Source organism: Oenanthe melanoleuca, unplaced genomic scaffold (genome assembly GCF_029582105.1).
Source record: "Oenanthe melanoleuca isolate GR-GAL-2019-014 unplaced genomic scaffold, OMel1.0 S058, whole genome shotgun sequence".
Lineage (NCBI taxonomy): Eukaryota > Metazoa > Chordata > Aves > Passeriformes > Muscicapidae > Oenanthe > Oenanthe melanoleuca.
Genome location: NW_026612707.1, coordinates 1 through 15,935, shown reverse-complemented (window position 1 = coordinate 15,935; position 15,935 = coordinate 1). Strand labels below are relative to the sequence as shown.

At 46.8% G+C, this 15,935-nt stretch overlaps 1 protein-coding gene across 1 annotated transcript in view; it reads left to right on the top strand.

Annotated features, from left to right (window-relative positions):
* LOC130266484 (fermitin family homolog 2-like) overlaps positions 1 to 15,924 on the top strand; it is a 33,337-nt gene extending 17,413 nt beyond the window's left edge. The window contains exons 3-4 of the mRNA XM_056515754.1: positions 1,950 to 2,183; positions 13,617 to 15,924. Coding sequence (XP_056371729.1) covers positions 1,950 to 2,183; positions 13,617 to 13,795 — 413 coding nt within the window. The 3' untranslated portion in view covers positions 13,796 to 15,924. The remainder of the gene's footprint in view (positions 1 to 1,949; positions 2,184 to 13,616) is intronic.
* The last annotated feature ends 11 nt before the right edge of the window (positions 15,925 to 15,935 follow it).

Genomic DNA, 15,935 nt, shown 5'->3' with positions numbered 1-15,935 from the left:
GGAGGAGCTTGAGCTGAAATATTCAGTGTTGTGAAGCTGTAACCCAAACAAATCAGTAACTCATGAATTGGGACTCTGGTGAAGGTTTCTAAACCTTTGGTCAGGTTTAACCAGGCTGCTGGCATTCCCTGGCCTGCAGGGATTGCTCCAAGCAATCCTGGATCCCTTGCAAAATGTGCAAAACTCAGCCCCACAAAGCAGCTGCTAAACATTTGCCAGCCTCTTTTATATATAACTACCCCATGGGACAGGCACAGACCTTCCCCTTCCTGCTAGAACCAGCATCTCACTGTTAATTGAAAGTGTTAATTACTCTCAGGCCCAGGGACTTGTTTTTGTGCCCCTGAATGGTTAATCTGCAGTGTAAACCCAAATCTCCTTCTGTTAGGCATGAGTGTTACTGATTCCAAATGCCTTTGGTTTCTTCCTCCCCCTGATTTTTGGTGCCAACTCCTTCAGCTTTCAGTAGGGCAGAAGTTGGACTTCATTACCAGAATCCATTGTAATGATTTCTTGGATTTTTTTCCTGGTAGACAAGGCTTGTGCAAGTTTGCATGCTTTTCTATATTTGGTTTTGTTTAATTTGATTGTACAAAGCTGTTGAAAAGTCCAGCTGAACGTTTCCACTTTCTGCAGTCCTGATTGTGCCATTAAACCAGGAGTTCAAAGGGAAAATCCAGCTCCTGCTGGGTTTTCTCAGTAACCCCGAGCTCGAGATCTGGGTTTGAGATAGGGACAGACAAAAGTTCATTTGTCATTTTGTTCTCATCTCATTTGAATTCAGATGTGGCTCTTGGGGATAATCTTCACTATCACAGGATCATGGAATATCCTGAGCTGGGAGGAACCATGAGGATCATCCAGTCCAGCTCCTGTACAGGAGATCAAGAATCACAGCAGGATGTTGGTGCTGGAGTGTTTTCCTTGGTACCTTCAGTCCCTTTGGCATTGTGTCTGCTGGGATTTTACCTAATCCTGGAAATTCTCCAGTTCTCTGGAATTGCTCCTGCCTTTCTGGCTGGTGCCCTGCAGTGCTGAAGGATGGAGACAGGAGGTGTTGGAATAAATGTCAGCTGGTGTTTTTAACTGGGGTTAAACTGATGTTTCATGATGGAAATCCAGGATCACGGGGATCTGGAGCTGAAAACTGAATTATTCTATTACTAAATATATTATTATATTCCATATCATTCCATTCTCTTTCCCTGTGTGGTGCAAGGGCATGGCACTGTTGCTAATTGTCAGAGTAGAAGAGAAAATGCTGTGCAGGAATGGCAGGGCCAGATGTGGGTGAAAAATATTCCAGGTGTTAGGGCCAATATTGCAAAGGATTTGTCTTTTGGAGTTATCACCATGCTTTGGTTCCCCAAATGCTTCCCAACCTGGAGGTGACCTCCAAGGACCCCATGGTTGCATTCTTGCTGGAAGGAGATGAGGCTGTTGAGTTGTGTTGTTCCTTTGGGAGGCAACTTTTCATTTCAGTTGGGAATTTTTAGGGTTTTTCTGTAGAAACTCAAAATCCTGTTGAATTCTCTGTGCAAACCTCCTCTGGGTTCTGTTTTCCATGTGTTCCAAGGTGGCTGGGCTCATCTTTGGGTAGCACAGGTGTCCTGGATGTGGGAAAAAACCCAATAATTGATAGTTAACCCCAAAAACTGTGCAAAATCCCTGCTGGGGGAGGTGTTGGGTCACTCATGACCCCTTGGCTTTGTGTTCCAGGCAGGATCACTGGTGATCCACAGACCCCTGGTGTCTCATCCTCATTCCCCTTCCTTGCTTTTACATCCCATCAAACCCCTACTGAATACAAGCAGTTACTTGCATCCAAAAAGGGCTGTTGGGAGTTTTTTTGGGTCAATAATTCCTCCTCATTTTAAAACCTCTTTTGTCCTTTGAAGGCTCATTCTGGATCTGCTTTTAACTGGGGAAAAATGGGTTCTTTGTTGCAGATGTCAAGAAGGACTGGTCAGATCACGCTCTGTGGTGGGAAAAGAAGAAAACTTGGCTCCTGAAAACCCACTGGACGTTGGATAAATATGGGATCCAGGCAGATGCCAAGCTCCAGTTCACCCCTCAGCACAAGCTGCTGCGCCTGCAGCTGCCCAACATGAAGTATGTCAAGGTGAAGGTCAACTTCTCTGACAGGGTCTTCAAGGCTGTTTCTGACATCTGCAAAACCTTCAGTAAGTGCTGAAAAACCCCCACCCTGGGCAGATTCCCTGTTGGTTTGGCTCCTGCCTGTCCTCTGGTGCACCTGTAAATTTGAGGAATCCTTGGGGTTTTCTGGCTTTGATCACCCTGGAGTCACTTGGACACCAAGCAGCTCAGATGTCCATTCTTCTTCCCTTCCACATCTCCTCTTTTGTGTGGAAATACTTAATTAACAGGACAAATTAAGCCAAAAAGTGGTAAAAAAATGCTTTTTTTTTGTGCTGAATTCTCTTCCATAGCAGGGCTTTGTCACAGATGAGGCTGTACCAGCCCTGCTGGATGTCCAGGCTGCTGGTGTTGGGTTGTGATTTTTAATTTTTTTTCCCCCCTGCAAATTTATGTGCTGGATGAAAAGCAAGCCCTGAAATGGGAAATCTGCCAGCCCTGTGGGTTGTCTTCTAGTGGAAAATCATATTAGAGATTAAGTGGTGATGCCTCACTGTAAAACTGTCTGGTGGAGGGAAGGAACCGAGTCTTGCTGTCTCCTCTTCACCCTCATTTCCTGGTGGAGGAGAAGCTCAGGAGAAAAGGAGAGATCATTCCCTACCAGGCATAATGTTTTACCCATCTTCACAAATTCCTCATCCTAAAACCTGGTATTTTTTCCTGCCCACCAAATAAAAAGAAAAAAAATTAAAAAAGAAGAAGAGATAGCAACTCCACCCTGAGGAACTCCAGGAAGCTCCATATGGGAATTCTCCCCTCCCAAAAGAGCCTGTAACCCATCCTCAGCTGTAGCAAATCTATTCCTGCTCTCAGAAGGCAGCTGAGGTTACTCTTGGCTGACCCAGTTGTTTGGGGAGGCAGGAAGAACTCATCCCTACGTGCTGTGTCCAGCTCATCCGTGGTTTGCTTGGTATTTTTAGCTGGTTACAGATCTTTGCTGTTTCTTTCCTGTTTTGTTGTTTTTTGTTGGTTTTTTTGTTTTTTGTTTTTTTTTTTAAACCTAAATATTGGGCAATTTCTACTTAAAATAGAAAAGGCTTAGCCAGCTTTCTGAGTGGATTTGGTTTCCCCCACCCCCATGTCCCACTGGCACTCAGGATGTCGTGCTAGACAGGGAGGTCCCAGGCTTGGAGGCTGATGAATCTGTCCAGCAGTGAGTCACATCAGGAAATTCTGATATGCTTCATCACGGGACAGGAGATCTGTCACTGATGCTGTCAGAACCTTCCATGGGCCTGAAGCAGCCTTTGCTTCCAGCTGCAGAGCTTTTGGTGGATTTATGAGCAAAGCAGCAGAATAATCCTGATGTTTAAGGGTTTGGGAGGGGGGAAAAGCTCTGGGATAGCAGAGGTTGGAGCTCTGAGCAGGCAGCAGGGACACATCCATCAAGGGTGGTGCTGGCTTGCCTTCTGCAGCATCTGAAGTACTGAAATGAAGTTCCTGATTTTGGGGAAAGCAGAGCTTTTACTGGAAATTTCACTTTCCTTTGAGTGACTCTCAGCAGCCTGAGCTGCTTGAGGACAGACACAAACTGCAGTGATTAAGTTGTTTAGCCCTCCCTGTTGTGTTTACTGGGAGCCAGATGTTCAGCAGGGCTACTGGGAAGATGATACATGAGCTTGGCATCAGCTTGAGGGAAGAGGGATTGGGATGTGGGGATGCAGAACTGCTGGAGTTGGAGGGGCTGGGATGCTCTCCCCAGGACCACAGAGGTATAAATACAAATTATGTGTAAACACAGTTTATATAAGTTTTAAAATGCCACTATAGCTGTCAAAATAGCACTATTTTTATCTAATGTATTTTAACATTTATATACTTAATATTTATAATATAAAAGCATATAAAACCCCATGTATTATAAATATATATATTACATATTAGGAACAAAATCTTGGCTGTGAGGGTGGCCCAGAGAAGCTGTGGCTGCCTCTGGATCCCTGGAAGTGCCCAAGCCAGGCTGGACAGGGCTTGGAGCAACCTGGGATAGTGGAATGTGTCCCTGCCCATGGCAGGGGGTGGAATGAGATGATCTTTAAGGTCCATTCCAACCCAGACTATTCTGTGATTTTTTTTTTATTCTGTGACTCTGTGATTCTCCTTTTTCCCTCCCCAGTTGTGTTTATCCTGCCCAGTTTTTCTCCATTACCTTTCCCTGCCTTCCTCAGCATCCCTCCCTGCACAGCTTGGCTGCAGAGAGCTCTCATATCCCACATTAATTAAATTGTGTCTCCAAGGAAAAGTGAGCAGATATTTCAAGGTGGAAGGGAAAGTGCTCCCAGCACATCTTTGTCTCTGAAATCCCTTGATTTCTGGGCTCCAGGGAAGTTAGGACAGACCTGTGCCTGGGACTTGCTCATATTTTGGCTGTACCTGTTTGCTGTTGTTGCTCCTGGATCATTTCGTTTCACACCTCAGTAACTCCAGCACAAAGCAACATCAATAGAAGTAATTCCTGATGTTCTCAGGACTCTGGCTGGTTGTATTTATAAAATCCTCTCTACACAAGCAGCAACACCCATGGATGAATTATTTAGGGCTGTCCTTTGCTTCTGTTCCCTTTAGATTGTTACCCAGAGGTGTCAACCCTGCAGAGTGTGGCTGATTTTTAAAGAGAAGTCTCTGTTCTTGTGCAGAGGGAAGTTATTCCAAAGGGCAGCTCCCCAGGGCTCCAGGAGGTGCCTGTGGGAAGATGCTGGAGCCACTTGCACACCCCTCACTTTCCTGGAGGTCGTGTGAAGCTGGATAAAAACCCAATCCCATTCCCAGGGGCTGGATTGCAGCCCCTGGATTCCCACAGAGTGTTCAGGGGGGTTGAAGGCAGGGATTGACCCCAGCACACCCGAGGAGAGGAGCAGGCAGTGCTGGGATGGGCAGCCCTCATCCAAAGGGTGGCCTGGAATCCTGCCCAGGAGCAGCTGCTGGCAGGCAGCTCCAGCCTGAAGGGCCAGCTTTGATCTGCAATTAAAGACCAGAGAAAGAGAAAGTAAAACTTCACTTTTTTTTTTTTACTTTTTTTTTTTTTTTTTCCTTTGTGCTTCCCGCCTGGCAGGCAGCAGACACGGGGTTGGGATGGGATGTTCCCGTGTGCCTTCCTGCTCTCATCATCCCACTGGGAGATAAATCCACCCAGAAAACTGCCCAGCAGATACCCAGCTGCAATTTGATAGCACTTTATTGGTGGGAGTGGGAATATCCTCATTGGGAAGTGGGATTTGGGGAGGCAGCAGGTGCTCACCCATCACCCAACATAACCACAAATTGAATGTGGAGGTTTGTAAAGATTCCCTGAAATTTTTCTTTGCCCAGACCTGGAGAGTCTCTTTTGGACCTGACAAGGATCAATCAGTGTTTGATTTTTAATAATAGTCCTCTTTTCCTGTGTGAATAGGGAGGAATTCTTGGCTGTGGGGGCAGTGAGACACAGGGTGCCCAGAGCAGCTGTGGCTGCCCCTGGATCCCTAAAAATGTCCAAGGCCAGGCTGGACATTGGGGTTGGAGCAGTTGGGATAGTGGAAGGGTCCCTGCCCATGGCAGGGAACTGGATGATCTTTAAGGTCCCTTCCAACCCAAACCATTCTGGGATTCTGGGATGGCTTCACTTGATTCCAGCCTTGCAGCTGTTCATGCCTTTAAGCTGCTTCCTTCCAGCATTCTGCCTGTATTTTTTTCCATGGATCCCAGGAGCTCCAAGGGACTCCAGGCAGGCTCTGTGAGCACGTGGGACAGGAAAAGCAAACAGCAAGATGCAAGTGTGAGAGTTTTTTCCCAGGCCTCGGCGTTTCCTGCCCCAGCAATGCTCCTTCTCCTGGGGACACGACTTGTGCTGGAGCTGCAGGGTGAGGGGAGATGCTGTGACAGCAGAAAAGCTCCCACCCTTCTCCTGTTCTCCTGGCTGTGAAGATTTGGGACCTCTGCTGCCCTCCAGCCTAAGAAGGGGAGCAGGGAAAATTCTGGTTGATGTTCATGGGAGCACAGAGAGAAAAACTCAATGCCAGAGCTGGGAGGAGGCAGCTCTGGGAGGAAACACTCCAAAATTCATGACCAATATCTCCCTACCCACCCTGAGGCTGTGTAAGGCAGAGAAATTCCCTTCAGGCTCTTTTATTTCCCCAGAGCCTGATGTAGCCTCACACCCAGCTCTTGCCTCAATAATCCGTGTGAATTAGTCACCTGCTTTGGAAAATGGAGCCTGGGGACATCCTGTGCCCAGCTGTGGCACTTCCCATGCCCACATTCCATCCTGCTCCCCTTCTTGCACAGGGTGAGGGTGCTCTGATCCTGAGGAGTTTGTGAGGCTGAGGATGCAGAGAATCCCATGATAGTGATGAGCTGCTGCTCATCATCCCAAAAATAAGGATGTTCCCGAGACTCAGGGAGTGCTGGGAGGTGACAGCCCAGCCACCAAATGCAACCTGAGCCCAGCTGGCAGTGGCATTTGGTGACAGTGGCATTTGGGAGTGGCAGGATGCCAGCCCAGCCCAGCCCAGGGAAGGAGACACTGTCCCAGTGCTGAATGTGACCCTACCTTTTTTTTCCCTTTCCAAACACTCCCCGCTCCAGGACAGAACGTCCTCTGACTCCTGAAGTATTTGCAATATTTCCACGCCCTCCCTTGCCAGAAAGACTTCTATAAAAAGCCACTGTTTGTTGCTTTTTGGGTTTTTGGTTTTGTTTTTGTTTTTTGCAAAACTGAAACCCTTTGGTGGGTGATGTGCAGCATTCCCAGGGCTCTGTGACAGGCACGTGGAGCTGCATCCATCCCAGTTGTTTTCAAGAGGCAAAACTTCCTGGAGTTTGTGGAATCACAGAATATCCTATTGGATATTTTGGAAGGGACCCAGAAGGATCATCAAGTCCAACTCCTGGCCCTGCACAGGACAAGAATCCCACCATCCCTGGCCACTGCAAACCTCTTAAACTTTCTTTTCTTCCTTCACACCCTGCTGGTAAATAAAGGAGTGTTTTCCCTTAAATCATGTAGTCCTGGTGGATGCACATGAGCATCTCAGGGAGAATTTGGGGAGCAGCACCAGCATTCAGGAGGAATTTCTTCCTGGAAAGGGTGGTCAGGCATTGGAAGGGGCTGCCCAGGGAGGTTTGGATTCCCCATCCTGGAAGTGTCCAGGGAAGGACTGGATGTGCCACTCAGTGCTCTGGGCTGGGCACAAGGTGGGGATGAATCACAGGTTGGACTTGATGATCTGGATGTCTTTTCCAGCCTGAGTGACTCTGGGATCTGGGGATGCAGGCTGTGGATGCTCAGGAGGATGCTCAGGGATGACGTTCAGGGGAGACGGTGAAACACCAAGGATGGATTTGCTGCCTTTCCCTGCCATGAGCAGAGAGGTTTGGCAGTGGCACAGCTATTTCTAAATATGTCCAGGGAATGGGTGTGGAAGGAAATCTTCCCATTTCAAGAGCTGGCCAAACTGCAACGTCCTCAGCTTTTTCAGCTGCAGGGCCCAAGTGTTCTCTGCCAGCGGCGTTTTCCCCTTTTATTGCCTGCCCGTGCTCAGCTGTCCTGCAGGATCCAGACCAGCCCCAGGAACTGGGGTCAGGGAAATAACCAGATTCAATTACAAAGTGTCTGAGATGGAAAAAAAAAAAAAAATCCTCCCCACTCTCCCCCCCTGACCTCACCCCAGTGGTGTTCTGCGTGTGGAGGAGCAGCAGGTTTTATGTCACCGTGTGAGTCAGTGAATTTTTTCATCCTTACTCTGCTGTTGACTGAGACCCTTTAAATAGAATTCTATCCTGAAGATATTAGGACATGCTGGCCAAGCCAGTGCTGCTGCCTTCCTTGGAATTAGTTGGATTGCTCTTTGATGCAGAGGGAAGGGTGTAAGTGGGTTGTTTTTTCTCTTGTTTGTGGGATTAAATTAATGGAGTTTAATTGGACTCGAGCTGCAGTTCAGCCACTTCAGGGGCAAGGCTGGTAGTGCTGCCTGTGCTCCAAGAGGGAGCCTGGGGATTTCATCCCACTTATGGAAAAAAACATCCAAACATTCAAGTGTTTGTTGACTCTGCCTCTCCAATGGCTCTTTTTATTGGCCTTGCAGTAATGCTTGGCTCCATCACCACTGCCTGCATCCTCCTCCTCCTCCTTTTCCTTCTCCTCATGGGTCTCTCTGAACTGCTGGTGCCCAATTTCAGCTCTGGGAGCCACTGGCAAAACCATTCACACCACTCCAAACCCCACTGACCCCATTTTTGGGTGGTTTTTGCACATCATTGCTCCCTTGGCAAATCCATAAGTCAACAGGCACTTGGATTTTCCACCCACAATTTGGGAAGGCTCCAGCAAAACCTCTGCCAGGGTCAGCCCCGTCTGATTCCACACCCATAGCACTCCTTGGGCATCTCCAGAGACTGTGTGGGATGTCCTGAGAGAGCTGCAGGGCCCCAGGCAGTGAGTGGAGAGCTTGGCTTTTGCCCAGATAAATATTTAAGTTCCTGGGCATCTGAAGAACCCATAATAAAATGTACTGAATGTACAAACCCAGTAAACTGTGCTGGGAGGTGAGGACCTGCTCAGTCAGATTCTGCCCAGTGTCCAGCACAACCACAGCCTTATCTCCAGGCACTCCTCAAGTTATGTAAGTCCTTTTTTAGTTCCTTTCTGAGGTTTTTTTTCTTTTTTTCCCTCTGGTCTGTTTTGCAGAACTTTATCTCAAGAGAATTTATGTTGCAGATAAGTCAGATGCTTCATTTTGTAAACTTAACACTGTGAAAAAACATCCACAGAATTCACTCATTCCAAGAAAAAAAGAAAAAAAACAACCTTTATTTTTGGTTTTTATGTCTGAAATGGATGAAAAATGAGGTTTGAGGTCTCATTTTTCTAAGACTCGTCAGAGTGATGCACAGAGGCTGTAATTTTTATGAGTCACTGGTTGGAGGGAGCAGTGATGGAGTGCAGAGAAATCCCACTTCCCAGAGATATCCCACTTCAAAACACGTTTCCTGAAGGAGGGTGGCTGGATCAGCATTAAAGAGAGGATTTCCCCTCAATGCTGTCTGTGCTACAAGTCAATTTATGGAGTTTTTATGTTCAAGAGTTAAGGAGATGAACCAGCCCTCTGGCCTTTAGGGGTGTCAGACATGGGAAAGGAAATTGGGTGCCAGAAGCTTCTTAGGAACATTAATTTTCTTCCTACATCAAAATTTTCTTTGTATCTCATATTATTATCTGTATTTATGAGAACTGAATACTGAAAGTAGTGTGATTTCCCATAATTTCAGTTGTTGGGAAAGTTGGTCCACACTTAGCCATTCCAGACAATGATGTCATGTTCTATATGTGGGTGATGTAAGGAAATCATAAATCTGATTTCTTGTGGGAATGGGAGCCCCTGGATCCCTGGGAGTGTCCAAGGCCAGGTTTGGATGGAGCTTAGATCAATCTGGGACAGTGAAGGTGTCTCTGTCCATGGCAGGGGGTGGGATGAGATGAGTTTAAGGTCTCTTCCAGCCCAAACCATTCTGGGATCCCCATCACAACACACCTTGGTGGATAAAGATGCAGCAGCTGCAAGATTTACTTGGTGGATTTAGTGCAAAAGAGCATAAATTGGGAATTTTACACCCTGTAAGGGAGATTTTTTTTTTTTAAGTCAGTTTACAGGGTGCAGATGGTGCTTTGTGGAGGAAGAGGGTTTAATCCCAGCTCTGGAGTTTGTCTCAGGGTGGGAGATAAATGAGCACAGCTGGGCTGGGTGAGCTGTGCAGGGGCTGGATGAGAAATGTGGGATTACACAGGAAAAAAAGGCCAAGGACCTCCCTTCAGCCAGAGACAGCAGGCACAGGCAGGATCTTGCAGGCAAATGGAAGAGAAGATGCTGCAGGCAGCAAAATGCCTTCATCCAAGAGCTGGATGAAGGAGATTCCAAGCTGCCTTTCTGATCATATTTTGAGCTCTAAAACTCTTCCTTCCACGCTCAGGCTGTTCTGTCTCCTTCCCATGGAATCCCAGAATGGTTTGTGTTGGAAGGGATCTCAAAGCCCATCCCATCCCATCCCACCCCATCCCACCCCTGCCATGGGCAGGGACACCTCCCATTGTCCCAGGCTGCTCCAGCCTGGCCTTGGGCACTGCCAGGAATCCAGGGGCAGCCACAGCTTCTCTGGGAATTCCATCCCAGCTCCTTCCCACCCTCAGAGCCAGAAATTCCTTCCCAAAATCCCACCTAAACCTTCATTTGAAGCCATTCCCTCAGCTGCCCTGGTGGGTTTGTCAAGTCTTGGATTCTGCAGCGCATCCGTGGGAGGAATTTGCCTCTCATCCATCAGATCCCTGCTGGGCTGCTCCAGCATCCCCAGGGTGTGCTGCCTGCTCCATGCCCTGCAGCCACACGTGCTGCTTGCAGGCAGCTGCCCAAAAACTTGCCCTGGATCCTTTGTATCCCTCTGGGAGCATCAGGAACAACTGAGGGGCTATAAAAAGTCTCTTCGGTATCAGATGGTCAAACCCTGGGATGATTCCAGGATTGCATCCAGAATCCCAGCCTGGCTTGGAGCCTTCTCCTGGCCTCCCTGAGTGCTCCCAGCTGAGAGGCTCTAATGCACCATAAATAAACCTCAGAGCCTCAACCTTGCTCCAAAATACCAGGGGAACTCCTCGATTTAGGCTGTGCTGCCTCTTGTCCCCTGCACATGACCCCGGTTGTCCCAGCAGATTCCTGCTCCATGAGGTAAGCTGGCTGGGATAAATGGGAATGTGTGGAGCTGGCTGCACTCAGCCTCTGGGTATTTATTGCTAGAAATGGTCAAAAAGTTGGGCAGGGTAAGTGGTGGGGGCAGGGATGGGGTTTAGTGGCATGAGGTGTGTGGAGTGATGATAAATCAGGGTTAAATTAAAGTTGAGATTAGATAAAGGTTATAAATTAAAAGGAATAAAGTAGTTCATATAGGAATAAATATCTCTAAGTACAGAAATAAAACTAAATTATAACTTCAAAAAGTTTATATATAAAATTATATGTATATGTATATGTATATGTATATGTATATGTATATGTATATGTATATGTATATGTATATGTGTATATATATGTATATACATATATGTATATATATATGTATGTATATGTATGTGTATATATATATATATATATATATATATATATATATATATATATATATGAGATATTATTTTTTATCTTTTTATAGATTTAAAATCCATATAAATATCAAAATCTATATATTTTTAGCCTGGAAGTGTTCAAGGCCAAGTTGGACAAAGCTGGAGCAACCTGGAATAGTAAAAGGTGTTCCTGCCCATGGCAGGGGGTGGAACTTTAAGGTGGACTTTAAGGTTCCATCCAACTCAAAGCATTCTGGGATTCAATGATATAATTGAAATAAATAAATAAAAATCTATAAATAATGCTTAAATATATTATGCTTTCTAAAAATAGATATATATCAATATATATGCAATACTTATATGTGTAAATAGCATGTGTACTAGCAACAGGAATATAGATAAAATTAAAACTTAAAGCTAGGTTATGGTTTGGGATGGGACACCTGCAGTATAAAAGAAGTGCCTGACCTCTGGATTCAGGAATGCCAGAGCCAGTGGGATCCATCCCTGAAAATGCCCTGGCTGGGGTGAGTTCCCAGTGTGGTTTGCAGGAAGGAAGGATGCTGGTGTGGGTGGCCAGTGTGGGGCTGTGTCCTGCTCAGCTCCCGTGCTGGGGACCAGATTCCAGTGTTAATTATAATCCCATGCCTGGGAGTGCTCAGGGAACTCCCACTGGTGCCAGCACGTGGTGAGGTCCCAGCCCTGTAACTTCTCCTGGCTGGGATAATGGTTGATTGTGTCCTTCAGCATTCCTGGGGAGGGAAAACACAGCCTGGCTGCAGCCAGCTCCTCCTCCTGATCTCCCTGCTGCAGGGCTGGCACAGGGGCTGCTCTCCACAGGGCATTCCAAGGGGAAAGCTTTGCTGCTGAGCATTTTGGGGTGATAGGTGCAAGAAGCAGAGCAAGAAACAGCACAGGAGCTTCAGAGGAGACTCCAGAGCTCCTCCCAGGCTCAGGCATGTCCAAGATCTCCATAAAATCATCAGAGAATCACAGGATGGTTTGGGTTGGGAAGGACCTTAAATCCCATCTCATTCCATCTCCTGCCAGGGCAGGGACACCTCCCACTGTCCCAAGGCTGCTTCAAGCCCTGTCCAGCCTGGCTCTGGGCACTGCCAGGGATCCAGGGGCAGCCACAGCTTCTCTGGGAATTCCAGCCCAGCCAGGAATTCCCAATTCCCACTGTCCCATCCATCCCTGCCCTCTGGCAGTGAAGCCATTCCCTGTGTCCTGTCCCTCCATCCCTTGTCCCCAGTCCCTCTCCAGCTCTCCTGGAGCCCCTTTAGGCTCTGCAAGGGGCTCTGAGCTCTCCCTGGATCCTTCTCCTCTCCAGGTGAACACCCCCAGCTCTCCCATCCCATATTTTCCCAATCCAAGCTGTATTCCAGAGCTCTCCAGGCTTGTTGCAGCCTTTCACCACTGCTGGATGGCTCCATGGCCAGGTGAACCCTTTTCCAGCTCAGCTCCCACACATTGAGCAAACCCAGGTACTCCTGGTGCTGCTCCAGTCCCTGGTGGTTTCAGTGGTGCAATGGACAGCAGGCTCTGCTTTCCCAGGAAACTCCTTCCCACTTGGAACTGAGTGCAGCACACCCAAAGTACTGCCTTGGTGGGAAGTGAAAATTCCATTTTTCTTTGCTCCCCATATTCCCATGGCTTAAAACACAAACACAATGGGATGCTCCTCGTTTTAAATGGGTTTTACTTTGTTCAGGTTGGTCCCAGGCAGGAAAATGAGAGAGGCAGGAAAATGCTGTGAAAAGAAAACACTTCAGCCAAAATCCCTTTGAAAAGTGGGTAAATTATGGGCTTTAAACTTTCCAGTCTGATGTGTAAATAAATGGCTTAACTCTTGGATTGCTCCTATGGAAGTGAGAGGATCCAGCCTGTTACCTGCATGGCCAAGTAGGGATTTGTGTGCTTATTTCTATTTCTATTATTTCTATTCTTTCTATTTCTTTATATTATTTATATGTTATTGTGTATTATTATATATTATTTATAATTTTATATTATTAATGTGTGGGGGGTTTTATTTTTATTATTTATATTTAATATATGAAGGTGTTACTAGGTTTGGTCACAGGATCTACCAGTGCTCAAATTTACATTTGAGTGGCTGTGCCTGGGAAATTCCACATTTTATCCAAATGTTGTTACCTTTCCAGCCAAGGACAGTGCTTGTTTCCAACAGGCTTGCAGGGAAAATGTCTTCAACTTGATTTTTAACCATTACAGAGCAAGAAATTCATCCAAGGGAGATACTGGACATTGCTGGATGTTGTTCCTAATGGAAGGATATTCTTTTTTCCCCTTTTTTCTCCTTTTTTCCCATTCTGCCATTCTAAAAGTGGTCCATTTTCCCCTCCAGACATCAGGCATCCAGAAGAACTCTCCCTTTTGAGGAAACCCAGAGACCCATCAAAGAAAAAAAAGAAGAAGTTGGACGATCAATGTGAAGACGACACCTTCGAGCTGGAGGGGCCGCTGATCACGCCGGGGTCGGGTGAGCTGGGGAAAAAATGGGAATGGGGGAAAAACTGGGGCTGATTGAATTTCTGAAGGTCTGTGCAAGAAACAGACCCCAGATCCATGGCACAAGTCCTGGCAGGCTGCAGCACTGGGTTGCACGGATGCATGTCTGGAGCTGGAGCTGTCACGCATTCCCTGGAGCAGAGCAACCCCACAGAACCAACCAGAGCCCAAGTGTGGCCACTTGAACACTCAGATCCTGTTGCTGAGAGCTTTTCTTACCCTGTTAAGAAAGGAGTGAAATGGAAAATCATTCCTAGTGTCACATTCCTGGCATGGTTTAGGCTGTGCCACTGTCGACTCCCTGTTTACAGCCCAGCCAGGGCAGTGTTTCATTCATTGCTTTAGTGTTGCCTTACCTGAATGGTGTAGCTGTGGATTGTGATGCTAAATAAATCCTTTTATTGCTGGGGGCTGGTTGGCCAGTCTGGATCCCAGAGCCAGAGCAGGATTGGGAAGGGAATTTCTGGTGGAGTAACATCCCTGATGGAGTTACCACAGGCAGCAAATTGATGCAGGTGTTTGCAGGCAGAGGGGTTTTTCAGCTTCTTTCCATGGCTGCTGGAAGTCTGGTGTCTGAAGGCAAATGGCAGGAGTTTAAACCATAATTTTGGCCAAGTGGGAGCACTTTATCCCAAATGGATTTGTGGAGAAAGCAGCAGTGGTGAGCAGGAGAGACGTGTCTGGCTGCCAGAGCTCTTGGGTTTAAATCCAGCAATCCGAGGGCAGCAGGGCAGCTTTAATTTAAAAAAACACCTTGGAATTGTAAAGTTGTATTAATTGATGTTAAATCAGCTGCAGGGAAGGTCGTGGAGTGTGGTTAATGCCAGTGGTGGCACAGGGCTTGCAGAAAGGAAGGTTTTGGCTGCACAGGGTGACGTGCACACGGGTCTGGAACAAGGAAAAATAATCCTCCTTTTGCTCTGATCCCACTCTTTCTCCTCTCAGCTACTTAAAAATACTTCTGAGCTTGTCCTCTTCCACTCCTGGCTCAGAGAAGTTGGGCAAGGCTCCAGTCAATTTTCATTTCCATTTGGCATTTTCATCTTGAAAGTCCATTCTAAGCCTTTCCAACAGCCAGTGTTCACAGAGAGCATCTCTGTTAGATTAATAGCAAAGACTTGGCCACCTTTGAGGGAAATGTATGCAAAAGCTGGGGTTTATTTTAATTATTTATGGCTCTTCCAGTGAGTCACTTGGCTGCTTTTGCTCTCCTTGTGAATGAAATCACTCACAGCAGGTTGAATTCCTGCCTGTTCAGGTGCCACTCGATAAAAGTCCTGGGTTTCATCTGAATAAATCATTTCTAGTGTTGTTCCAACATCAGTTTGTGTGCTGAAAGCTTCTGGAAAACTAATTAATAATTCAGGAGGTGCTGATCTCAGTGTCTTGGGAGTGTTTTGCACTGAGCACCCCAAACCTGGAAATGAAACCATTTAAATCCCAGTGGGCAGGGTTGTTAATACACCCACAGGATGTGTTGCCCAACACTTTCCATTAGAAGACCTGTAGTCACTTGTTTATATAAATTAGCCAAATTTGTAGCTATTTCTGCTGGAACTTTCCATGACACTGCCTGCCTGGGGCAATTTTTTTAAGGGAAGCTTCTTTTGAGATGTTTCAGGTGTTTGGAGAAAGAGATGAAGAGAGCAGTGCTCTGCTCTGATGGAGCAGACACTCAATCAAGGAATGTGGGGGATATTCATGGAAAAACTTGCCCAAAATTTGGGGCAAAAAGTGGGATTTTCCTTTGCTGGCCCAGTTGATGCTGAGCCCTGTGTGCTGGAGCCATGTGAAGGCTGAAGCTGCAGTGCAAGTGGATGGGGGAAGAGGGAAGAGTTTTTTTGGGAAGTGGTTTATGGATGGTGATGAGGGTTTAGGGCTGGTTTTTGTTGGAGTTCTCTGCTCCAGTGCTGTAGCAATCCATGGGGAGAGCACTTTTCTCCTGCTTTTATAATCACAGGAATAGCTCAAATAGGAAGGGATCCTAGGGATCATGGAGTCTCAGCTCCCAGAGTGCAAGTCTGAAAACCTGAAATCATCCCTGACCTTTTCCTTGCAAATGAAGGTGGATTTTTCCATCCCTTGACCATCCCTGCTGCTTTTTTGCTCATGCCTGGTTTGTTGGAGCTGTCTTGGTGACAGGCACCCATGGTGC